This window comes from Pseudopodoces humilis, chromosome 3 (assembly GCF_049639895.1).
Source record: "Pseudopodoces humilis isolate 2021_Gansu_Grassland_sample_001 chromosome 3, ASM4963989v1, whole genome shotgun sequence".
Lineage (NCBI taxonomy): Eukaryota > Metazoa > Chordata > Aves > Passeriformes > Paridae > Pseudopodoces > Pseudopodoces humilis.
In genome coordinates this window covers 65,775,053-65,802,043 of record NC_142202.1, presented here as the reverse complement: position 1 = coordinate 65,802,043, position 26,991 = coordinate 65,775,053, and the positions used below count along the sequence as shown (strand labels likewise).

Below are 26,991 nucleotides of genomic sequence, written 5' to 3'. Positions count from 1 at the left end.
GGGCAGTGTTGATTTCTTATTATCTCCTTTTCCAGTGTGTTTTCCATAGGAGCCCCTAGCAGGAGGAGGAGGAGGGAGGAAGGGAGGGGAGAGAGGGTGAAAGAGAGCTTGAATAATCCCTTTTGCGGCCCCTAGATCGTGTGCTGCCGCCTCTGGGGAAATGTATCTGCCCTGTCTCCTCCTTGGGTCAGGAGCTGCCGACCCTTCTCGCCTTCCCTTTGAAGTCATATTTAGGTTCACAAGACAAGCTCTAGCTAGGGCTTAAATGTTGGGCCCTTCTTGGAAGGGAGGAAAATGCTGCTGGTGGCTTAGGATGGAGCAGCGCTCTCTAACTGACAGTTGCTGTGCATCTTTTTCTGGGCAAGTGTTGTAATTAACGTGCCCTTTTGATTACAGAAGGATGAGCCAGCTCCTGTGGAGGATTGTAGTGTCCTGGCCGTCTTCCCGGGCCTGCCACCCAGAGGAGCAGTTGCAGCAGGGAAAGGAGAGAGTCCTATGGTTATTTTCAGGAGTGAGACATTGATTTTGTATGCTAGGCAATTTTGCATAGGGAAATGCAAGTAGGAGATCATAAAAAAAGAAAAAGAAAAAAAGGGAAAAAGAAGAAAAAAGAAAAAGAAAGGGAAAAGAAAAAGAAAAAGAAAAAGAAAAAGAAAAAGAAAAAGAAAAAGAAAAAGAAAAAGAAAAAGAAAAAGAAAAAGAAAAAGAAAAAGAAAAAGAAAAAGAAAAAGAAAAAGAAAAAGAAAAAGAAAAAGAAAAAAAAAGAAAAAGAGCAGAGAAGCCCTGGGGAGCTATGTCCCTATCCTCCTGCCAGTGCTCTCTCTGTCAGGTCCCACAAGAGATAGTGAAGGTGCTGGAGGAGCCCGTGCAGGAGTGTAGGAATGCAGGGATGCAGAGAGCACAAATGCAGATGGGCAGGAGTGCAGGTGTGCGGGGTGCAAGACTGTAGGAGTGTAAGAGTGCAGGGCTCAGGGACACAGGGTGCAGGAGTGTAGGAGTGCAGGTGTGCAGGGGTTCAGAAGTGCAGGGGTGCAGGGGTGGAGGGGTACTGGGCTGCAGGGGTACAGGTGTGCACTCTCCTGGGCCCCAGTCTCACGCATGGGCACTTCCTTTTGCCATGCTCAGCTGCAGCCCACAAAAGCACTGGCCAAGGATGGAAGCATTTCTTCAGGTATGTGCCAGTTGCTTATTCATTCATGGTAAAGGCAGGAAAAACACCTGGCAGGAGTGCTGTCCCACTAGGAGATGTAATACCACATTGAACATTACTGAGGGTACTCCATCTCCCTGTAAGCATGGCACATTTCCTTCTGCCCTACCTGGCCCAGATACAGCTGCAAGATGCCCCTCCTCCCTCATCATACCCACCCCAACTTCTCCACCCCTCTCCTTGACTTCTGTCTGCAGTCCAGACCCTGCATTTCATCTCCCCTCTGTTCTGCCTCACCCAGGCTCTTCCCTCCTGCACTTAGTACTCTGGCCTCACACCACAGCAGCAAGGAGCAAAGAAACAGTGTTAGGAGGGACACAAACTTTCCTGCCAAGGCTGTTTGTATGGAGTCAGTATCTACTTGATAAACAGAGTTGGACAAACATGGGCCTTTTTCAGGAAGAGCCAGTGCATTCGTCTCAATCCTGCACCAAACCTCTGTGACAGGACCCAAGCCCTGGTTCTGATCCAGTGGAGCAACTCCTTTTCCCAGAAGCTGAGTCCCCAAGAACTGTGACAGCCCCAGTTGTGCACAGACACAAATGATTATTCTCTCTTGACAGACCTACACAGCTCCCTCCTTGTATTTAACTGCAGTCCAAGTGAGCTGGATCAGGAAAGAGACACTTGATAGCTGCTGTTTCCGTGGTTGAAATATTTGTGAAGTTAGCGCATAATCTGAAAGCAGAAGCTAATAAATTATAGGGTGCTAATTGGGGCCGGAGTGGAGCCGTCAATCATATTATCCTAAACACACAGAGACCCTCATAACCTAAAAAGGCAAGAAAGCTCCAGGAACGGCTCCCAGTTGTCACTAGCCATGACCTCCACTTCAGTGAGTGCACAGAGAGTCAAGGCAGAGTTTATTCTGCTAAGAAAATGCAAATCCTGTATTTAAGAGAGCACTTTTATTTAATTTTGTTTATGCTCCTTCGGAGTGTATTTCCAAGAGAATGTTATTGTTTTCCTTTGCCACTTGACGCTTCTGCCATTTAAAAATAAAAGTGTAGATCAGATAAGAATTTGCAATTTTTATATTTGCATAGCCCTCAGAATAAGTTATAAGACTTTTTTCACAGTCCAACTTCCTTGCACATAGGCTTGCTTTTTAAAAGCCATCCTATAACTCAGGTATCATTTATTGCTTCCTATGCCCCAGAAACATTTATTCCACTTAGGACCTTCAGGACTCTGATCTGAGTCAAAACACAACTGTGTAAACATGGTAACTATAGGGCATTTACAGTTATAGTCACTTTCTCACTACTTTTTCTTATATTGCTTCCATCAAGATTAAGTATTTTAATCATAATATTAAACTGAATCAAAGAATTCTGAAGAGATTTTTAGCAACACTTTTCCCCAGAAATGTATTTCTTTTTGAAGAGAGGTAGGCATTCCAGAAAGCATTCCTTGAAGAACAGATCTGAATGGATTAGATCACCTTGAGGGCCATCACACTGCACGTGCAGGACAATCAGGGGATCAGGTTCAGGCAGCATGGGCTTACAAGAAGCAGGTCTTACTTGACTAACCTGATCTCCTTCTATGGCAAAATATCCCACTTAGTGGATGAAGAGAAGGCTGTGGATAATGTCTATCTGGACTTCAGTAAAAGCCGTTGACACTGTTTCCCACAGCATTCTCCTGGATAATCTGGCTGCTCATGGCTTGGCTGGGGTTTTACCCAGCTCACTGGGTAAAAAGCTGGCTGGATGACCAGGCCCAGAGAGCAGCAGTCAATGGGGTTACATCCAGTGGGCAGCAGCCACAAGCGGCGTCCCCCAAGGCTCAGTATTGGGTCCAGTCCTGTTTAATATCCTAATCAATGCTCTGGATTACAAAATGGAGTGTTCCCTCAGTCAGCCTGTAGGCAATACCAAGCTGGGCAGGAGTGTTGATCTGCTGGAGGGCAGGAAGGCTCTGTGGAGGGATCCAGACAGGCTGGATCCACAGGCCAAGGCCAGTGGGATGAGGTTCAACAAGGCCAAATGCCAGGTCCTGCCCTTGGGTCACAACAGCCCCAGGCAGGTTGGGGGAAAAGTGGCTGGAAAACTGCCAAGAGGAAAAGAACCTGGGGGTGCTGGTTGGCATCCAACTGAACATGATCCAGCTGTGCCCAGGTGGCCAAGAGGGTCAATGGCATCCTGGCTTGTCTCAGAAATTGTGTGGTCAGTGGGACCAGGGAAGGGATTGTCCCTCTGTACTCAGCACTGGTGAGACCATGCCTGGAATTCTGTGTCCAGTTCTGGGCCCCTCACAACAAGAAGGACATTGAAGTGCACGATCAGAGAAGGGCAACAGAGCACAGGGAAGGGTCTGGAGCACAAGTTTTATGAGGAGAAGCTGAGGGAACTGGGATTGCTTAGCCTGGAGAAAAGGAGACTCAGAGGAGACCTTATCACTCTCTTCAACTGCCTGAAAGAAAGCTGTAGTGAGGTGCCAGGCAACAAGCAGCAAGACAAGGGGACATATCTTCAAGCAGTGCCAGGGGAGGTTTAGGGTGGATATTAGGAAGAATTTCTTCATGGAAAGGGTTGTCAAGCAGTAGAATGGATTGCTGAGGTGGCAGAGTCACTGTCCCTGGAAGTGTCCAAGAAATGACTGGACATGGTACTTAGTGCTATGGTTTAGTTGGCAAAGTGGTGATTGGTCAAAAGTTGAACTTCATGGTTGTGGAGGTAATTTCCAACCTTGATTCTGTGAACCTGTGAAGGGCTGGTGAAGGGTCTTGAGCACAAATCCTATGTGGAGCAGCTGAGGGAACAGGGGTTGTTTAGCCTGGAGAAAAGGAGGCTCAAGAGTAACCTCATCACTCTGTATGACTAGCTGAAAGGAGGTTGTAAGAAGACGGGGGTCTGTTTCTTCTCCTACGTAACAAGTGACAGAATGAAACAGCCTCAAGCTGCACCAGGGGAGGTTTAGATTGGTTTCTGTGGGACATTTCTTCTCAAAAAAGGCTGTCAAGCATTGGAACAGGCTGCCCAGGGAAGTGGTGGAGTCGCCATCCCTGGAAGAATTTAAAAGACATGTAGATGTGCTGCTCAGGGACATGGTTTACTGGTGTACTTGGAAGTGCTGGGTTGGTGGTTGGACTCAATGATCTTAGAAATCTTTTCCAACCTAAATGATTCTATTCTATTCCAGAAAGAAAAATCCAGCTGTGTCAGCAGAATAAAAGAAGGAATTAATATCCAAACAGGGAGTGGTAATTTTACAACTCTGCTCTTACAGTAAAAGATAGAAGGCAGCGATGAACATCCTCCAAATGGAAGATGTCACACAAAGAAGTTAACACATCATAAAAAAAGGTTATTTATACAGCAGTATCAGTTATGTCAGTAGCAATAACAAAAATATTTTGGCTTTGATACCCTGGGTTTCTGGCTATTTTTTAGAATTATAACATCAGTCAGAGTTGTTAAGTGTCATTATAAATAGAGCCATGACTGTTTGAAAAATCCAGCTGGTATACAAGCTTCTGCAACTAGAAGTGTGTGTTTAACAAAAATTTTCAAGAATGAATTAAATGAAAGTGAATTAGAATTTTTTAACCATTAACAGACCTGCCAGGCTATTTTACAGACATTCTTTTCTGCAACATCCTTTTTCAGGTCTAGCTGAATTAATATCAGCTTTGTGTAGAAAGAGACACATTTGAATCTAGAGCAAAACTTGCCTTCACAGTTACCATGAAAATGCATAGTCCTAAACCAAAATTACAGAGGATCAGTTTCACCTGGTTATGCTCAGTAAAGCCACACCTGAGGACTCAAATCATCACCGACAGCATGCCATAGATGTCAAAGAAAATTAAAAAAAAAAAAAAAGGAAATAACCTGGAGATATTAGTCAATTCAAATAGATGGTAAAATTTTTTGTTGAAAACCATCATGGAAAGCAAGCAGTGACTCTGCTGTCAGGATCTTTGTGCCCTTCTGTACAAGTGGTGACAGAAGCATATTTTGAGGGAATTGTGATCTAGATTGTGTTACTAGTCTCTGATATCCAGGGTACCAGGAAAGCTGAGGAACAACAACTTTAGTCTTAGTGGACCCTGGCTTGAGGTTCTCAGATAAGTTAGGCTGAGATGAACTTAGTCCTTGCCTTTCTTATCCTCACCACTTATGAGTTTCTGCAGGTAACAAAGACTAACAGAAAAAACTTGTGTTAGCAGTGTAGCTATACAACCTTTTGTGTTTCTGGTGGTCATTTTCAAGTTTCCCAAATCTTGTGATGATGCCATTGAGTGAATGACAGTAAAGTGTTCCAGAGAAGATGAGACCTGAATGTTAAATATAAAAAAGACAAAGAAATTGTCTTGACACCCCAAGTATTTCTGTCCAATGTGATAAAACCAAAGATGTCTTTTGCCTTTCATATCTCAACAAATTTTATCTTTCAAGCTGTATAAATTTTCCCTTCAGAGCTCTTGACAGCCACATTCCCATTGGTATGTCACTGGGCACTCTCTCTGTAGCATGTGGGGATCAGAGAATGATCCTGCTATGCCAATGATTATTGGCATATCTCTCAGCTGCATGCACATTTTCATAATTTTATCTTTGTTCTAATAAGAACTCAATATTCTTCTCATAAAACATTGGTTTTTCTTTCATAGTATCCTGATCATGGATCCCAAGTAGAAAGCATGAGGTACACAGGTTTTGGATAGCTCTGGTCATCACTGTGTGCCTGCTTAACTCTTGCAAGCAACCCTGAAAAACAGAAATGCACCGATGGCTGAGTGCTACCACCTGCTGTAGACCTGAAGATAAAAGACTTAGGTCTGATGCCACTGAAAACGCTGTCTTAGTAAATCAGTAACAGCTGCCATGGCCCTCCACGTTTATAAAATTATTTACAAACATTAATTAATCACCACAGCATTTGTGTTGGGTTGCAGGAAGTTCTAATCATAGGCAGAAGTAGAATATTTTTCCTCTATTCATATGAATGTCAAGTCTGTAGTTGAAGGACTAGACAAACCAGCTACATCCATGTCTATCCAAGCAGAGCTGAGAGTTCAGCCACAGTGGATTGGGAGCTCAGCATTCGTGGGTTGTGTGTGTGGCATCATGTGTGCAGTGTGCTCATCATTGGTGCTCAGTGTTTGTTGTGCTGGCATCGAGGAACACTGAATAGCCTGAGACAGGAACTGGCTATGGTCCAGAGACTCACCTGGGGTGTCTTCTGATCAGTGCCTGGGGGTACATTTCTCTTCTCCCCAGCAGCTTGGGGACTGTACTGGGCTGGAGTTTATTCGCAGCAGCTCATCTTGTGTTGTATTTTAGATTTTAAACCAAAACAATACCAGTAACAAAGTAATATTTTAGATATTGCTGAAAAGTGCCTGCACAAAATCAAAGCCTTCTCTGCTTCTCACTCTGTGCCCCTCCCCAGTGAATAGACTGAGGGTGCACAAGACATTGGGAGGGAACATAACCAGCCAGATGACTCATATTAACCAAAGAGATATTCCATGCCATGTAATGTCATGCTTAGTGATAAAATGGAGGAGACTTAAAGAGATTAGTCCTCTTTTATTTTCAGGAACTGGCAGGGCATAGGTCTACCTGTCTCAGGACAAATTTAAGCTAAACACTTGGAGACAGTTTTCATTCTGCTGTACATCATCTTAGCTTAACATATCTAATCTGATTTACAGCAGCTGAAAATTGGGTCCGCATGCCTTATACTAGCCTTATCTCACTTATAATCTTTCTGATAAACATCTATTGCCTTTAAATGATAATTATCACCCTTAAATCCATCTCTACTTAAGATCTGTAGCCATGGAAGTCAAGACATTTGAAATCAAGGGTATTTTGACTCATGCCCTTGATCTGTGATAGGAGTGGGTAAAAACAGAGGCAAACACAGGCCAGGTAGTACCCATTTCCCTGCCCAAGAGAGAATGTGCTTAAGAGGTCTTTCATTCTCCTCACCCCTTATATGTGTATCTTCCCTACTCCATCAAAAAGTAGCACAATTGCCATCAGGCCTGTCAGCTGGAAGGCAAGAGATGACCTCTTGATAGCGAATGAGTGTTGCTGAGAAAAACGTGAATCATCAAGAAGAGTTTGAATAAAGAGAGGAATCAACACTTCAATAAGACAGAGAAAGTGAAATCATGAAGATGTGTAAGGAGAAGGGTGATACAGAAATATGAGGGATTAAGACACTCTCTTCAAGTAGAATCATGGGTGAATGCAAGTGAGGCTAAGTTTTCCTGCATCAAATTCAGCTTTACCATAACTCAGTGGAATAGTTGCATTTGCATACTTCTCTAAGGCAGGAAAATGAGGGAGGGACAATGGAGTTTTGGCCAGTGTAGGAGTAGGGCCATGCTCAGAGCTCACTCTGTATCACTGAGCATGATGACTACCATTACTGGGAAGGATAGGTATTGTGTCTTCCACTGAATTCAACAAGTTATAGATCAGGATCCTTAAACTTGGATCAATAAGTTAATTTTTTATCCTGTCCAATACACTTTTCATACTATTAGGTAAAAAAGGCATAGATCACTGGTCAATATCCTAAGGTTTCTTTTATTGGCAATGAATTAAACTTGATTCTTTTTTCTCATCATTCTGTGCTAAATGTTTCATTAAAACTAGGCTTGTCTTGCAACATTTACAAAATGTAAATACAGCAAGAATTACCTTCCCCTTTTTCCTTCTGTGCTGCTTTGTATATTTGTGACTGCTTCAAGACTTAGAGGGCATTACTCCTTTTTGCTCTTTGTCACTGATGCTCATGTCCACTAACTCAGTTTACACATGTTGGTTAGGCTCTCCCATGATTCAGACCTACACAAAACTGAATTGACTTGGGATATCACATCACAGGTGCTCACAAGGCCCATGAAAGGTATTGTCCTAACAAAATTTTGGGAGGATTGAAGGTTTCTCCCGCTAGAGGAAAAGCTATTGTATGGAGTCCTGTTGTTCAAAACCTTTGTCTGTGGCTTGCTGACTGAGCAGTCTTCTTGACTTAAGTGAAACTATGCACACAGAACACACTCAGGTGTGCTGGCTACAGAATAGGGATCCTCTTGGTTTCTGGCCAGCACATGCCATAGGTTAGCAAACGTTAGTAATTTTTAAATTGCTGAGATGGAAGGAATCGCCGTACAACCAGTCAAGCAGCACTCAAAGAGGAAGGAAACGTAATACAATATTTATTTGTTTATCCATTGCTCACGGTCTGGTGAGCATAGTGAAGTGCTGCAATTGTATTTATTAGCATATTTGTCTTTTGCACTGATTTTTAAATGAAGAAAAATATTTATATAATGCTTGAAAGGGCTTTTTCAGGGACTTTGAAGAACCCTAATTCAAAATATCTCAGTTTATATTTTAGTGAAACTTTCAGATTCCACTTTTTTTTTCATCTGTGTTGAATCTCAGTTTAAGAAACTTTTGAAGCTTGATTGCAGTGGAGTTGCTTCTTACAAATGTATACATTCTGACATCAGATAAAACCTTTACTACTCTCCAGTGTGCCCCATTATCAAATATTTGCATAAAATTATAGCATGTTTCCAGCTTCCAGAAAGATGTCAGTGAATAGCTCTGTATAATTTGCAAACTACTGCTCATGATGAAAGGTTAGGAAAAGCTTATAGCTGTCTTTTATTCAATAATTCTTTGTATAAAATTTTATTATATACTTTGAGTTGATCTCCAAACACACCAAGGAAGAGTACCTCCCTTCACCCAGTCTGATAAAAAATACACTAGGATGATGAACACTCAAAAAGGAAAGGAGAAGAAATGTAAGGACTGTCCAGACTCACAGATCAATTGCTGTGCGACTTAGTATGCAAGATGATTGCAAACATTTGTTTAAATGAAGTAGGGAAGCAGACCACCTGCAGCAGTGGACAACCTGGTCACCCTTCTTCAACTGCTTTCTGATTTGGAGTTTGGTATTTATGTCGTTTTTTCAGCTTGTAGAATCCTGTTTGTGCACAGTGAAGCTACACGTCAACTGTTTGGTTTTACTCATGAGTGAGCTGGTCTGTTCTTTGAAGCAGCATATCAGTACTCCCTTTTTGGAAGAGCTGCCTTGTGCCTGAGGCATATGTGATTCCATAAATTTGATCAATACAACAGTAAAATCCCTTACTTTCTGATACATAGGGGTTTTTTGCTTTAAATTATCTCATGTGAAGCACCCAAACAATAACACATAGAAAATCAAAAGCTATGTAATCACTGTGTTATCCTAATACATACCACTTTGTACCTCATAATGTTTTCTGGTAGTTTTATTAGAGAGTTGCATTTTTATTTTTTTTCCAGACACCTCTGTAAATGTGATGACATGCAGAATATTTTCCTTGGCTTATGTCTTCTTTGAAGAGTTTTTTCTCTTCTTTCACTCTCTTAAACAGTGGCAACCAGACTTAACTAATTTCAGCAGAATTGATGCTTTCTTCATCTGAGTTGCCTTCTTTGACTAGTACCAAATAATTTAAACCCTCTTGATTCCTTGTTTCCGTTAGTGTGGCTGAAAGAACACTGTCTGAATCTGCACATGGGATATCATTATCTGCATGAAAAAAAAATAAAAAAAGAGAAAACAAAAGGGAAAAATATTTTTTAAAAAAGAAAAAAAAACAAAAAAAGGAAAAAGCAACAGGCCAGTTATATACATGTAGTATTAGAAAGCAAACAAAATCAGACAGCTGTTGGAGAAAGTTGGTCTAGTGGCCTCATAAGAATGATGATTCAAATTTATTTTCTGATGTTGTCTGTGTAGACCAGAACTTGAAGCAAATCCCTTTGGGAATGTTGCTTATCAATGTTCATACCTCCAGAGGCAGCAATACCATCATGAATACATGACTTGTTTCTTTTCCTTGTGAAGAAGCACAAAGCTAAAGTGATTTTAATCTGAACCTTTGTAGCAATCCTGCTGTAGTAATCCTGTAACACTGGCAGTTTTCTATCTACAAAATCATTATATACTGTCTCTCTAGATGACTAGTCTAGACTTCTGTCTCTCCAGTATTCTGCCCTTCTAGAAACTTAAACTTGGCAATCCACTGTGTTTTTCACATTTTTAAAAACTTTCCATTTTTTCTCTAATTTGATGCAGTTCATATATATATAATAGTTGCTTCAAATCTAGTGCAGGTGATATAAATTTTTAAAAATATAAAAAATTTTAACACTTAAGTTATAACTGCTACTATTTTTTTGCATTTATTTTTGTAGCATGCACCTTCTTTTATTACACTCCCTCCTTATTTTACTTCGCAACTGAAAAATAAAGAGTGTGACATTTAGGGTTATCTCTTCAAAGGAATCATAAGTATTGTGCTACTCCACCAGGCAACACACAATTTATTATGTCATTATAATCACATCTCCCCAAGCTATAAAGTAGGAAATTTTTTCCACATGTAAGAGTCCATTATCATAGGAAATATTATCAGGAAAAGTCTGAAAAAGAATTTTGATTTTAGAAACCTGTTTGCAAGATGGGATTTGGGACACAGAGCAAACTGTGGTCACATACCACAGTGACTGACAGCAATAGGAAATCATTTGATACTCACTTTGTCAGTTCAGGGCTATTATGGCCATATTTAGTAATTCAGCTCCAACTAAGACTTTACCAGCAAATTCAGCTCTTTGTAGTTGATTTTTTGTTTAATTTAATGGCAGCCCTCAGGGACAAGTTGCTTTGGAAAAGGCACACAGGCAAATGCTGAGGGGACATTTGCAGCAAACTCTTAAGAGGGAAACCTTAAAATAAGGACTCAAGTAAAACTGGGTATTTACAGACCAGACATATGCCGGCTGACCTGCCTAAGTATAGAACACTAGAGGAGCATTCAGATTTGTTTCCTGTATAAGTATCTGGAACTGATGAGGTGATGTTTACACAAATGTGAGTATGAGGTCACTGAGATATTTTTACCAGATATATAGATACATTACTAATTCTTTCCCCAATAGGTCTGAAGAACTACAGAATATGTAAAATTTTATAATCCTCTTTCAGCTTATGAGCCTCTGTGTTTCTCATTACAGAAAAAAGGAGTTGAAAAATCAAACACCTTGCCTTGGATTTACTTTGAGCTGTGGGAATGCAATAAGAAAGAAATACTTTTTTTGCAGAATATTCTTACCATATCCAATGATGGAGGAAGAATATAATATTGATGACCTTTCTCCTATGACATGACATGTGTAAGGTACAATGCCAATTTCACAGTGACATTTTTGACTGTAAGAGCCCTTTCCTTCACTGTTGAGTCATCTCTTAGTGCAGTGTTCAGTGCTCACAAAACTTTAGTACCATTCTGCTCTAAAAGGCAACGCTACACAAAGATCTCAAGTTATATAGTACAATGCTTAACTGTTAGGTAAGTCAGCAAAGCAAGCAAATTATTTTTGCTCATTTAGTTGGAGCAGAAGAATGGATGGAGACAGAAAATACTAAAAATGAGTGAGTGAAGAAAAAATTCATGATATGTTGTGAAATTCCCCCAGAAATGTGAGGACTATAAGCACAACCAGCACCCTGGGAAGCTATAAGTCAATTCAGAGAATTCCGAATAATCTTTGGAAGGTCCCCCCCAAAAAAATGTTAAGAAAATGAAGGAAGATAGAGAGAAACTGGAGTGGTGAGGCAGGTCAGTATATTTATGAGATATCATTATTTTCTTTTCAGTTTTAACATCGCTAAAATTAGTTGATTGATGTACAGTCATGCTGGGTTATACGTGAGTAAATGCAGGATAAACCATGTGATGTGATCCCCTCAGATTTCACAAGCAAAGCTGGGCTGAGTCAACAAAACACCCCAAGAGGAGACATCCAAGGAGCACCTTCATGAAATCTGAAGTCATGCTGGAGAGTCAGCTCTACAGGCTTAAATTCTAAAGGGTTGTCTACACTGTGAACTACTGCATGGTTTAACAACCTATCTCAGGGAATGAGGCAGGCTTGCTCTGTCAGTCCAGTGCTTTGTACAGGCTGAGGAGTACCCCAGCACCGAGAAGCAGGATCCAACTGAGCTGTGTTGTCCTGGGCAGACCACTTCCGATAGCTAAAATGGCAAGCTCAAAGCTCAACACTGGACTTGCACAGACACACATCTCAGGTCCTAAATGCACATGGCTTTGACCTTGCTGGATACTTTTCCTAGTAGAGCTGTGCTTAAAGGCTAAAGCTTGTGCTTAGAACTTGTGTGTAAACCACATCTGAGCCAAATTCCAGGTAAGTTAATTACAGCACCTCTCTCCAGGGACAGGCAGAAGCTTACTCTAGAGAACCCCACATTAATTGACACAAGAAACAATGATCGCCTGACTCATACTAATGAGGAATAGAGTTTGCTTGCTTAGCCTCCTCTGAGAAGACCAGCCCTGACCTGATAAAATCTGTGCTTCCCCTTTCCCGATCCCAGCATCTCAGTCGGCCGCTTCCTGCCGCAGGGCAGCCACAGTGCCGAGCTGGGCCATGGATCCTGCCTCACGATCGCAGAGTGCCTTTCCTTGCCGGCTTGGTAAACTCTGGGGGCTCACAACATGTTTTGAAGTCCTGCCTGGAAGGGTGCAAATTTTTGTGATGTCTTGATAAGCAGATGAGGGGGTTTTGGTGTTTAAATTCAAGAAGGTGACAACATTTAAGAAGAGAAAGAATGTCAGTAGAAAAGCTGATTGGTTGAGACTGAATAAACTGATCTAGAGATGCTGATCTTGTATTACAGCTATTTCAGGGCCAGACCCTCAGCTAGCATAAATTAATGAAGTTCCATTGAAACCAGTGGGCTGCCACCAATTTACACCAGCTAAGTAGCCGGCCTGAGACGTTACTAATTCCGGGTGACATAATCCCATATGATGCTTAGCACCTTCAGTATGGTAAGGTATTTAGAAGTCTAGCCACATTTGTTGCTTCTCAGTAACACCCTCCTCTTTTTCTTGTACATACTCTGTCCCTTGTCACTGTTACACAATGTATGTGGCAGTAAACAAGAGACTGGCTGACTTACTGGCAAGGATGAAAGATATACCCCAAAGCAAGCACATTCGAGAGAAACACCTGATGACATATATTTGTTAAGGGTGAAAAAGGTGGCTATTGAACCTTGACTTCTTTACCTCAGCCACGTTGGTTAGCTCAAGGAGACAGCTCCTGTGAAGAGAGTATTTTCCTGGTACCTGATGGCCACCTGGAGCTGGAGGGGCTGTGTTTCAGTTTCTGCACATAGCCAGTAAGAATATAAATAGAACAAATATATATCCGTTTTAATACTCTACTCTGTATTATGTATCAGTGGAGATATATCTGTGTTTCCTGCCTAATGAAGCATATGATCCTGCATGGTTTGAGGGTGACTCACTGAGCTTTGCTATTCTGTCAGACATTAAAGGTGCTAAAAGTGAGAATTTTGTTCACCCTACATTTCCCCTGCATTAATCTGCTCAAAGCAGTGCCTTTTTATTTTAATATATTTTTTAGAGAACTATGTACTGAAATCTCTGCGTGCAAGAGTTACTGTCCTAGTAATTACAGATATAAACCTGCTTCTTACCTAGTTTATTAAAATTTATAATATACATGCACAAAAACCCTCCCAGTTCCACATTTGCTGCAATGCAGTAAGGCTATACAAATAGGAAAGCACTCCCTTTCTCCAGGTTACAAAACAGGATTCATTTTACCACATTTTAACCACCCAGGTCTTACACATCCAATTTAAGCTCCTTGCCTAGACTGTTTTTACAATCAACAGAGAAAGGAGGAGTGAGTCGCTTTGTGGAGATGCTTGATCCTTGCCTTTATACATCAACATCCCCTGAATATGTCTACAAGTCTTTGGTGACTGTCAAACAGCCTAGACACCCAGTGCAAATGCAGTTTTTATGTTTTAGTTGCCTGCATCTATCCACATCTGTCTACACAAATGTGCCTCTTATAGTCTTCTACCATTGGATTTTTTCCTTCGGTCTATGGCAAAGTATCGGCATGACTTCACTTGCAGCATCATACAGCTCATGTGCACTCTCTGGAATCAAACACCATTTGTCTGGAGTGCAAAGAAGAAATGATTACACCACCAAGTTCCCCTTTCCTTGCAGCGTTGTAACCACTCACTCTTTTTTGGAAGCAGCTTTTTCTCTGACCTCTGCAGGCTTTGGGTCAGCCACTCACTAAGCTAAGTGGGGAAGAGGATTACTGAATTTCAGAAAAATACAAAGGAGACTAGATACAAGGTTCTAAAAATGTCTCTTATCAACACATCTGCTTTAGAGAAGCTTCCGTTTGCCCAAGTGATTACGTTCATTGAGGTGTGTGGAGTAGTTTTTAAAAGGCAGATGGGTTTAGGAAAATAAACTGATGACTTACATGGGCAATAGAAAACAGGTACTCAGCTAGTACAGAGTGTGAACATATAATTAATAATGAAATAGCTGATTCTAGCTTTAATATCAAGTCCTCTCAGTGCAAAATTTTGCAGAAATTTCAAAAAATACAAATGACACTTTAAGCAAGTACTTGAACTGCTGAAGAAATAAATACCCTGGCTTTGGAAAGAAATTACTAAATTCTAACTCTTGTATCTTCCTACATTTTTCAAGCAATATCTCCAGTTTAGGAATTTTAAAATCATGGTTTTGAGGCCAAATATGTTTCCTTTCAGTCTTTAGTCTTTTAGCCTGGATTTTCTCCAACTGCCTGGCATCTCCTCTTGCCAGAGCAGCCTCTTTTTCTGAGCAATTAGATATCTTTTCCATATAGGTCCAAAAGGCATTGTGAGGAGCAGCACTGATAAGAATAGTCCTTACAGGTTATAAAGGCAAGAAGTCTCTCCAGCTGCTTAATACCCAGTTGTGTGATGTCAGGAAAGGCGTTTGCCAAATCAAACAGCTGTTTCCATCTGTAAAGGGGCACTCACAGAACCTGAAAAGCTATAGTGCTGTCTTATATGTGCAAATGTAAAAACTGATGCCTGAGAATAGATGGTCCAGTTATTTTTACAGCAACGCAGGGCCGTCCTAGCACGCTGCACTTCTTGGAACTGGGGGAAGAACAGACTATCTTTCCACAATGAATGGAAACTTTGGTGACAGGGTCAGTAAATTCCCATTGAATTCAAAACCCACTGGTGTCTCAGTCCTCCAGCTAGGTAGTTCTGCCCTCACTCAAATAAACATTGTTACTGCTACTTTAAGCCCATAATCTATGTCTTGGGAAAGCCTGTCAGAGCAAGAAGGAAAAACCCCAAACTGGTAGACCCCCGTCCTGAGTTTGCTTCCCTCCCTTCCAGTACAGCGGTGTCAGGAGGAGCTGGTATTGCTGAGGCGTGTTTATTGACATTTGATGCCTACTTTAGAAGGGTAACTCTTGCAATAACACAGCATGTGCCCCTTTTGCCATCCCCATGCTATCCTGTTAGCATGCTGTCCACTAGCAGACTGTATTGGTTTACCCACACTTGCCATCTCTGTATCATACTGCACTGGCATTAAGGTAATCGTGAAAGTCTAATGTTTTTCAGCACTCCCACCTATAAAAATCATCAATAGCATGTATGGACCTGCTAGAAGTGTGGCTACCCATGGGCAGGTAAGACTCAACAGAACTTGGAAGATGTATGATTCCCTGTAAGGCTAAGTATCTTAGCTATTTTGAGGCATGTAATTTCACTTTGCTTGACATTTGTCTTTCTTTTGGAACTAGGTCACCCGGTGAGAGCAAGCATTTCTTGGCTGGAGGTTCATGGCTGGAGTTTCATTACACACAAAGGCCAATGACCGTGTAGCATTTTTGGAAAATGTTATCGAGGACAATCCATCATGGAACAGACTTTTGGATTATTTGTTTTGGCTGTCATCTTTCTACTACTACTACTACGAACACAAGTTCACTTAGTCTCAACTAGAAATGACTACAAATTTTAAAAATTATTAACTTATTATACAATGTGTTACAAATTACAGTCTGAGACATATTCCATGCCCCAAACTGTTTTCGACAGGGTCACAGCAGAGCACACATTTTAGTCTGGAAACTCAAGTAGTACCTGAATGGCCTTTTCTTGCTTGAATCAATCTCACTTCTGTAGCTCACATCTCACTGAATTCCACTGCATGAGACTTACACAGCAGGCAGGAAAACTGTCTAATTAATTCAAGGCTGGAAAGCTACAGAAAACTGATGTGCATGTGTCCCTGATCAGATAATCCAGCAACATTAAGACATCAGAAGGACTCTAGAGCTTCAGTCAAATAAAGAGCACAACATTTTAATGGGCCTATGGATGGGGAAAGAGGGAGATAACCTACAGGTGAATTATAAATATGTGCATTATGGAGACATGTAAACAGCTAGTCATATGTTTAGTCTTTTAAAATACATTTAAATGGAAGGATGACATGTAGATGAATAAAATTCAAGCTACCCTCTTTCCTGATGGATATTTCCTATATGAGAATCACCAGATGAACCTGAGGGGAAGTTAAGAAGGACTTTTGAGAGCTGAAGCATGAAAAACATTGAATGGAAGCATGAAAACAGTTGCTTTGTCTTCTCCTCCCACTGCAGATCCAGCAATGGGTCTGTGGGAGCAGCAGCTGGGCAGAACCTATGGAAAGGAAGAACAGGGGCAAGCTGGGAGAGAGAACATGGCAACTGGTGGGAAAAAGTCTAAGGCTCAGAAAGAGTGTGCCAACTAGAAGCTCTGAGGGACAAAGCTCTGCCTACACTGATTTCCCTGCCTACTACAGTGGGCCAGATTTTACCAACTAAGTTATTATAAACAGGTTTAATGATGTATGATTTTAAAAGTGACTGCTGTCATGAGACCACCCTTAAAGTATATTTACTACCATATTTTCTCTACTAAACTGATTTTTTTCAAATTTTTATCCTTTAAACTGACACTTTTCATGGAAGCCTCAATCCATGTTCTCCTTTGCAACTTGGAAATTTCTAAGAATGTAACTTTTGTTCCTGGCAAATAAACAAAACAAGGCCATTTTTCTCTGTGACCTCTGCTGTGTGGTAGAACCTGAAATTTTGGCAAAATAATGTTTCTTACATTAATAACATGTATTTATCATCACAGTGAAAGTAATTATTTGCTTAGACTGAGCAAGTTAGCAGCTGGAGAAAGATCAGGCTTATCTGACACATGTTAAGCAGAGACTTGCACTGAAACGAAAACTCTTTCATGTTACATCTGTGCCAGGCCTGCTCCATCACAAATACAGCAATCAACACTCCATCCTCTTTCCCCAACCCTGAGAAGCAGAAAGGTAGGTTTCTCTAGAAATTTCAGCCCTGCTAAAGATTTTGACAGATACTGATGTAATGCCACAAGAACTTCTTGAGTCCATTCGTTTTCATGTCTCTGCTGCCTGTGGAGGTAGGGAACACAAGAGATGTCTAAGCTAGGAAACCAAACTAGCTCAGGAGTGGGTGCAAGCAATTGAATCAGTACAGCCCTGTGTCCAGTGGATGTTATGCTCCTGTAGCTGTCTGAAAAAACATCTAGTCTGAGATACTGCAGCTGAGATGTTGTATTTTGGACACTATCCTGGGTAATGTGTTTGGAGGGACCCTGCTTGAGCAGGGATGTTGGACTGGGTGACTTGCAGTGGTCCCTCCCAGTCTCACCCACCCTGTGATTCTATGTGAACCAAATTAAATATGGCAAATCACCTGGATGCCAGCCATCATCACTGAAGAGTAAGGCAAAAGGTGACCCCATTTCTGCTGTGATAGATGCCAAAAAACAGGAGCTGTCACTTTCTGCTTCTGCCTATAGAGCTACCTAGAAGAGTATCCTAGATGAGACTCCTAGCCTGTAGACAGCTGCACTTAGGTGAGATAAAGTCCATCCAAAACATAAGGCCTATTACCTTGGGCATAGTGTCTAATTAATTTGCTGTAGTCCTTTCCTGAGCTAATGCCAGGCTTACATTTGTGCCAGACTCCGTGTCTCTTTCCTGAATGCTGTTATTGAGAGCTAGGATACCCTTAAAGAAATTAAAGAGTTACACTATATGCAAATTGTTTTTCATTATAGAATGAGAGTACAATATCAGCTGTTCAAAAAACATGAAATTCTCTGTGCTGGCCCCTTCATGTCTTTATAAAGTTTTTGGTCTTGTAATGTAAACATGCTGTGAACAGACTGGATTTGAGGTAAAGAGAAACCACAGTGGAAATAAACCTACATTTGTAAACCTTCACCAACTGATAAAGATTAGCAAAATATCAAATTGACAATTGAACAATGCCAGTGAATTGAACATATGTAATATCCTGAAGAAAAATGTCTAATGAGTTGTGTAACAGAATACTGTGTCATTCCTGGGATGGACCAGGAAGTTTTTAGGAAAATATTAAGTACTGAAGTATCAAAACTGTTTGTGAATCAGGGTGAGTTTCCTAGTTCAGTAACAATTTGTGACAGGGAAAAAAAAATACAAACACAAAAATTCGCCACCAAAACTAAGCCTTTAGATATTTTAGAAACAGTCAGGTTTGGTTTTTCTAGAATGGGAAGTAGTTCTTTTGCCATTTAATATTTTACATTATAAAACCATAGCATGTAAACAGATTAAATGAAAAAAAATTAATCTGTGAAACAAAACTGAAATATTTCAACTAATAAAAACTTTATTTTCATAGAATTCATAACACATCACATTGTTTACTAATATTGTTCACTTTTTCTCAATATTTAGTTAGTCAGGAATTACTGCAGGATGTGAATAGATTGCTGTTCTGGCCCTGCCAGGATGTTCATTTCCATATTTAGATGACTTACATCCCAGTTGCACAGACAACTTCAAATTTAGCATTGCCTTTTTTCTTAATTCCCGTCTTCACAACCTTAGTAACGTTCTTAGATAATTGCACTTTGTTGTGTCACATATCTTAAGCATGTCTTCCCTAACATCACTTACTTTATTCACTCACAGAGTGCAGAGCAAAGGCAAGACCAGAATTGATCAGGGTTTGGGCTTGGATAAAGGCTACCTTACTAGGGTACCGAAACTATGCCCCATTTTCAGGTGGCTGTTGAATCAGTACTCCTAGAGGAAGTGCCTATGGCCGTGTTTAGATCATGGAGAAGCCATAGAAGTCTTTGAAATTGGGACAGATTTCCACACTGAAGCTTTCTAAGGATCTCCTGGCTCTGCAAGGATCTTAAGCATCTATTTTAGAAGAACAGGGTTGTGAACTACCAAAAATTTAGAGGCAAATTGGATGTCTCTGTGTGCCAGGCTTTATTAAAACTTCATCTGGGCCTTTCTGCTTGGTAATCTTACACATCCTTTATCTAAGTTTTACCTAGCAGGCACATAATGAATCTTTTCAAGTTCAGTATGATAGAGGTAAATCTTTGCTGCTTCCATTTAACAGCCAGAGAATTTGAGGCAGTGGCAAATGCAATGAAAAGCACTTTGCTTACAGGGCAGAGGACACAGGAATAGCAGGTGCTGGCCCAGACTCACCTTCAAAAGCTTCATTGACGACTCCAGTTGATGACTCCTTGTCTTCAAGGCAGTGGGTGAAGGATAGTGGAGAGTGTACTATCTCTTGCAGTTTGTCATGAATATAAGAAAAAGTAGGTCTGCTGTGAGGTTCTTGGGACCAGCACCTTGCCATTAAATCACATCTGGAAAAAAAAATTATATGAAAACAAAAATGATAATAGAATCATTCATCTCAGCACTTACCATTCAACATCTGAGATGCAAGTTTGACCTAAAAATTTTCTGTGTGGTACAAAGATTATCATCAGCTGCTGAGACAATGAAAAACAAACTAAAGATCAAATTAAAGTTGGGAATATTTACCATGAAGTGTTTTAATTTTTCAAAGATGGCTATTTTTGAGACTGGAAGCAGACATAACACTTAAAAAAAAGAAGAAACATTTGCCATAGACATCTACTCTTACTGAAGAAGTCAGGAATACTTTCTAAGAAGGCAGACAAGGAGGAAATTCTCTCACAGAAGAAAAAAAAAAATTAAAAAAATGGAAATGTAAAATCAGAAATTAACCTGAAGTTTTCACTTATTTATTCCTCCTTCAACTTTCAACTCAAGCTACCTCACATTCATGAGAAGTTCAAGACAAACCCTCCAGCACAGGGAGAGTTAATTTCAACTTCTATCTCCAGACCAAAACAAATAGGAATTAGTTTTCCAAAGGCAAAAATGGTATGTATTTCCTCTGGGTGCAGGGATTCCAGACCACCTTGTACAACAATATTGCTACCATTTAGTGGAAAATTTAGCTCCTGTTTGTCTAAATGATAGGGTTGGTTTTTACTCCTTGCTCAAGGTGAGTTTATGCTACACAAAACCAAATCCTACAAAAGCCAGGGAGAGACAGGCTGAAAACCAAAACACAGCCAACACCTGGACATGCTAAGTGTTGGGAGTGGAAAGAGATGTTAGAGTTTCAAAACCAGGGAGCAGCCAGTGAAAGGCTGGTTCAGGAAGCTGCATCTGGAATGTGGAGCATTTACCTCTAAGCCTTAAGTTTGAACCCTCCCCTGACAAACATCTTCCCAGACCTGCTGCTATGTGATACCAAGCATTAATCTGTAATGTGAAATGAATTGGCTTGCTCAGATCCTCGCTTATCCATCTTAAAAAGATGACTGCTGTCCTTCACCACAACTGGGCATCTTAAAAAGCCCTTAGTGACAGCTGGGAGGAATCGCTTGACTTCTGATTTTTCAATTATATTTTTCATTAAAATATTAGCGTCAAGTGAGAATGTGAGTAGAAAAATTGTTTCAAAACCATTTTCCATCAACTTGTATTCTTGTGATTTTCAAGCTGAACAGAGTGATTTTTCAAAAGGATTCCATGAAATTTTGAAAATTTGTTTTAAGAATCTAAAAAGTGGTAGTAGCTTCCTAACACTCTGGAGCACTTAATCTGCTTACTTTCAGTTGCACTGGTTATTGATGACTCTGGAAATATAGAAGGAAAAGGACTGAATAGGACTCAAAATAAGGTTAAATAACTGTTTTTCCTTCTGCTGCCAGAAAAGTGTCTGTCATGCTGAATTCAAGCCTTGGATGCTGGAAGCCAAACAATCTTCTTTCTGGTCATGCTTGTTGGTAGGATATCCAGGAAAAAAACATGAGTTCAGGTGCTGTACTTCATCAGGTTTGCACTTGGGCTCTCGTGAGCAGAGCCTTATGGAAGAAAGAGCCAGCCACTGACCAAAAGAGAAACAGGAAATGATACATAAGTCAAAGACTCCTCAAATGTTTTGGGCTGGAAGGGACCTTCAAGGATCATCTAGTCCAACCCACCAGCCACATGCAGGGACATCTTCCATTACTTCAGGTTGCTCAAAGCCCCACCCAACCTGGCCATGAACAGTTCCAGGGATGGAGTATCCACAACTTCTCTGAGCAATCTTTTTCAGTGTTTCACCACCCTTATTGTAAAATAATTCTTTCTGTTTTACAATCTAAAATTACCCTCCTTTCATTTATGAACATTGCTAGCGTGGATTGTGAATATTTTTGTTTTGCTTCCTATGACCAATCTCTGTCTTTCTAAATAACAATTTTTTTATTGGTCAATCTGCTTTATAACGCCATTCAGTTTTGCTATGGAGTAAGGATATTAACTTCTGCCAAAACTGTAATTCAGTACTGTAATTTTCTCATTTTAATTATATTCCATATTTTTATTTCCTAAATCAAATTACTTGGTGATTGGCTTAAAATATCAGTACTGGTATTTTTCACTAAGTGTTTAATTCAGATAGGCTTTAGGTTTCTAATGACAAAAACGTTCATGCTCTTTCAGAACATATCTGCAAATTTTACACGTACAGCTATCTGTGGCATGGCATTTAGCTTTTAAGGCACGCTGTGACATCCAAAGTTTTAAGTCATATGGCTCAAACTTTCATTAGCTCAGAAATGTATGAGACAAGTCAAGAGGGTGAAAGATAGCTTAACATACCAAGATACATGTAAGTAAGAGATTGAACATGTTCCTATATTTCACCATAGCCCAATGCCCCCATACATGGGCTAGCAAATAGTGCATCACTTCAGAGTAAGAAAGAGACCCAGGGGATTCCCCTACTTCATGGGCAAAGCCTGTCAGGAAAAAATGAAACATGACAGTTCCAAACACAACATTAGCTAAAGGTTTATGTTAGGTTTAAGAACTAACCTTTACACTAGATGAACACCTACACACCTATATTTCACACCTGTGTTTTATCTGGGGGCGACAACCAAATAACCAACAGAGCTGCTTATGTGGGTCTAGTTAGAATTCAAGAGCCTGGAAAAGCTAAGAACTAATATTCGGTATCTGATGTTGGAGGCACAATGTGAACATTCCTGAAATGCATTACAATGCACAGAAGCTGTAGGCATTACCAATTTTTTTTCTCACATGAAATGGGAAATACAATTGATGTGTGATTTTTTTAGAAAATGAGAAAATTTGTCATGATGACGAGCCCATGATTTTATTTGATGCATTCTGTTCAAGGCTGCCTTCTCTCTCACTCTCTTAATCCCTCCAGGGGATCATTCCCAGAAACAAACAGCGAAAAGCTTTAGTTACCAGACTGAAATTTCTTATCAAAGTCAGTTGTGTAAGTTTGCATGGGACTGAGCATTCAGTGAAATTGCAGTTTCAAGCCAGCAAACGTCCTGGTGCTTGTACAAATTCTCTAGACTGTAATCCACAGCCTTTGAGGATCTGTGTTAAATTATATCTCGGTTCAGTCCAAACCTTGGCATTCTCTTGCATGCAAACCTCATACCCAGGTGGCTGTGCCAGATGTGGATCTCTGACTGCAAATGAAGTTACATTCATAGATCTAATTAATGTTTCAATTTATGTGTCTCATTTATACATCCCCAAACCCCTTTTTCAATTCATTACCAAGATTTACCTAGCCACAGTTCTCTGGGGAAAAATGATTAGTCCCTGGAGTAACAACTGTGGAGGCAAGGGGAAGAATTTCTCCCCCTTCCAAACAAAAAAACACCTAAACAACCCACTTCCTTCACGCCTTTACACCCCAAGGTTTCTATGCCAGCCCTACTTGCACTTGCAGTGTAAGCCTACCACAGATTCCTAAACACTTCTCAGCTGAAGTACTTTGGCCTTTGAACTCTCTTCCTATCAGTGATGGTTTGTTTTGTCAAATGACAATGAGCAAGCCAAAGTGCCGAGCAGACAATTACTGACTGCTGATGTCCTGATACAGGTTCAAAACCACAAGGAAGGAAGCAGGAATGTCAAGAATTCCGGCATGCCATTAATGACCTAGCAAAGCAGCAAAAAGCTGTTTACCTATTGACAGAAGCTGCATGCAGGTGCTGAGTGTTCACCAAATGAGATAAAAGATGGTACAAGAGTCTAAGCTCATCAGCTCTTTGCCTTTCAGAAACTACTATTAGGCACTGATCCTACAAGTTACAACAGGCAGGCAAGTATTTAAGATCTATCTGCTATGCTAAATTCAGGATCTGGGACCTTAAAAATTATTTCAAGCAAAGTCTTCTTGATTTTCCTGAAGATCGAGTCACTTAAGGCGATTTATGAGCCTTTGCTTAAATCTGGATGTCAGACTAGTACATGGCTATAGCTGCCTCCAGTGCTTTTTTATTCACAGGATAGCTTTTTTGATAATTTTTTTTGAGAAAACCTTTCTCAGCAGAAAATATTGCAATTAAAATTTCTTTGGGCTTTCATTTGTTCTGTGACTTCCAGTTCTCCCTCTGTTATTAAAATAAAATTCTAATCTCTTCAGTTCTTTAGTTCCTCCAAGTGCAAAAGCTTGGTTTGGTTTTCTTTTTTGTGTTTTTTGTTGCTAACATGGTATTTCAGCTATATCTACATAATGATAAGTAATCACCTTCTCTTAAACTCAGAACATGGTAATTGGTGTAAGACGTATCACAGAGTTATTGGCTTGCCAACCACAGAATTATTGTCAAGTCTCTTCCTCAGCCCTGTGAGTAAGAATTGTTCACTTTCAGTAGCTTCTCCTATTTGTAGGACCACCTGTCATGTGCATTGCTGTGACTGCTTTTGCCGAGCCGGTGATAAAGAAATTGACACATGAAATTAGCAATACTGATTGTTAAGCTCATGTTCTGCTTCCTCTTTTATACAGCTCTAGTCAGTATGGGTTTGATCCACTTCAAGTATTTATTTTATTCTGTTAATTGCAAGAATTTTGCAATTAAACCTGAGTTTTGTGCTCAAGACACAAACAGTTATCGAAGGATTTATCCAGTCCAGCTAAAGACTAAACAGAAGTGCAGACTTTCCTTTTCATGTACTGCTTAACCTATTCCTATTGGCTTTTTTGAGTTCTCTCTACAAAGGGCAGAGTTTATTAGTCACACATATTCTAATATTAGCCTATTCCTGCACCTACCATTAAGAAAAAGTTTTGTCCATAGTCACAGACACATGATGTACAGAGACCGATAAAATCTTTCTTAGAGCCATCTTAACTTCTAACCAATACCTTCAGGTACTCTCAGCCTGTTCTCACAGTACTACCAGATCCATGCCTCAAATTCTTATTCACAGGCTGGACTATTGGATGAATTAGTAGCAGGTTGGCGAGTTTTATTGGAAACAAAAGTTGAAGATGTTTGGATCTCCATGGGCATGACTAACTTCCAAAATGATGACCAACTGGAAAAAAGCCTCTTGCTTCTTATAAATAATATCAGCAACATTTAAACAAAATTAACTTACAGGTCATCAGGACAATTGTTTGGAGATTCCAGCCTTCCTCCTGATCGTACATGGTGTAAAACTTCTGTATTGGAGAAACCTGGATATGGCTGTTGACCCAAAGTCAGTGTTTCCCACACTAGTACTCCAAAAGCCCTGAGAAACACCATGAAAAAAAAAAAGAGGAAAATTAATAACCATAGTCATGATGAAATCTCCCTATTAACAGTTGGATTGTGTCTAACCTAAGAATAAGACTCAGAAAAACTAGGAGTAAAAAGATTTAATTCAGTTTTGTCCCTAAGCCAGCCTCTGGAATAGCTGCGTAGAACTGAGATGCAGCTTGGGAGACACTGAGTGCCCACATCTTCCCCGGGCAACACTCAGGTTGAGCAGGTCCTTATAGAAACAAGTGTTTTGAAATCTCTAGAGGTGTGGTTTAAAATGGAGAAAGACAAGTTCCTCTAAGCACCACTTGTGGAGCAATCGGCACCTCATTTGGTTTGGCACAGAGTACTAAGCTACTTTCTTAGATAAGTGCAAGAGCAGCAGTCAGTTGGGTGCAGGCACTGGGGACTTGGACAAGATGCCTGGGATGAGTACCTTCGGCCACCAAAATCTAAACTTTTGTGAATATCAGGTTTCAGCCGTCTGGTTTAGACTGGGGTATTTTTTTATGTCTCCTGACAGTGGGTCTCTGCTTCTTCACAAACTAAAAGCCACTCAAATACACACTTTTAGCAAACCTCCACAAAAAAAGTACTGCGACCTTCCCCTGATGATGCCACAAAATCTGGTCTTCAAAATAAAGAGGTCACTAGAAGAGGGTGAAACTCTAAGGGCAAAGTATTTGGTTGTTGGAAGGAAATGTCAGTAAACGTAATGGAAAACAAAATGGAAGAGCATGCAGGCAGTCAATTCACCAGTCAATCACAAACAATATTGTGGACCTGGTACAACTGTAAAATTGTTTGAGTGACACTAGTTCTTTCCAGTCAAAATCCAAAGAGCTCAAAGCATAAAGAAATATATCCATGAAATATACTGTCATGGGGTCAAATATTTCATTAGATCCTTAAAATTTCACTTAGGAGAAAATCTGCCCTAGCCTAAAAATGATTAGAGATGACAATATACAACCCTGTAATTCCTCCTCTAAACCAATATTTTCTTGCTGCAGAATTTACTATGGTTATCCTTACAGCTATGTGGCTGCTATAACTCACCAGACATCAGAGCGACTTGTAAAGACACCATCAATAAGGCTTTCAGGAGCCATCCATCTGACAGGGAGCAGACCTTCTCCTCTTTTCCTGTAATAATCATTTTTATAGACATCTCTGGCAAGTCCAAAATCACCGATCTTTACTATCCGGGATGAACGCTCATATTCCTTCTTAGACACAAGGCAGTTGCGAGCAGCCAAGTCCCTGATTTGTAAGGCAGAGAAAAGAGGATGGATTGCAGAAAAACTCAGGTCTGTAAGTCATTTGGCTCAACATTCTCTTCAGAGCAGTGCCAGCCTCAAGGTTGGATCAAGTGATTTAGGGCCTCACCCAGTTAAGTTTGTCATATCTTCAAGACTGGAGAAGACACAGCCCTTCTGGACAACCTGTTTCAGTGATTGATCTGGGATGTTGTGAACAATATTATCTAATTTCCTTTCCTTTAAGCTGTGCCTGTTGCCTCTCATCTTTTCCCTGTACCTCTTTGAGAAAAGCTGGCTCTGGGTCCTCTAAAGCTACTCATTAGGCAAAGACAGTAGATGGATCTTCCACTTGTCCTTCTCTCTGTTGCACACGATATGATTCTTGCCTAGGGTGCAGTAAGTCCTCAGTTCAGATCTTAGAGTAGCCCACCAGTTTGGGAGAGAACTGTGAGTGATATTTAGCAGAAAAGCACAGTGTTAGATTTTTATTCCAGTGGTCTCTCCTGTTGTGTTACACTGTGACATCTTTCTAGACATTTTCTCCTGGGTAAGATAATGAGTCCCAATACCATGGGTAAACCTGGGAAGACTAAGGAAGTAAGTTCT

General features: G+C 40.4%; 1 protein-coding gene across 1 annotated transcript in view; it reads right to left on the bottom strand.

Moving 5' to 3' along the window:
* Positions 1-9,250: 9,250 nt before the first annotated feature.
* ROS1 (ROS proto-oncogene 1, receptor tyrosine kinase) overlaps positions 9,251-26,991 on the bottom strand; it is a 70,678-nt gene continuing 52,937 nt past the window's right edge. Inside the window, exons 41-44 of the mRNA XM_088052940.1 lie at positions 26,183-26,386; positions 24,978-25,112; positions 19,713-19,876; positions 9,251-9,772 (exon numbers count right to left, since the gene is read on the bottom strand). Of these exons, the coding sequence (XP_087909066.1) occupies positions 9,627-9,772; positions 19,713-19,876; positions 24,978-25,112; positions 26,183-26,386 (649 nt within the window). The 3' untranslated portion in view covers positions 9,251-9,626. The remainder of the gene's footprint in view (positions 9,773-19,712; positions 19,877-24,977; positions 25,113-26,182; positions 26,387-26,991) is intronic.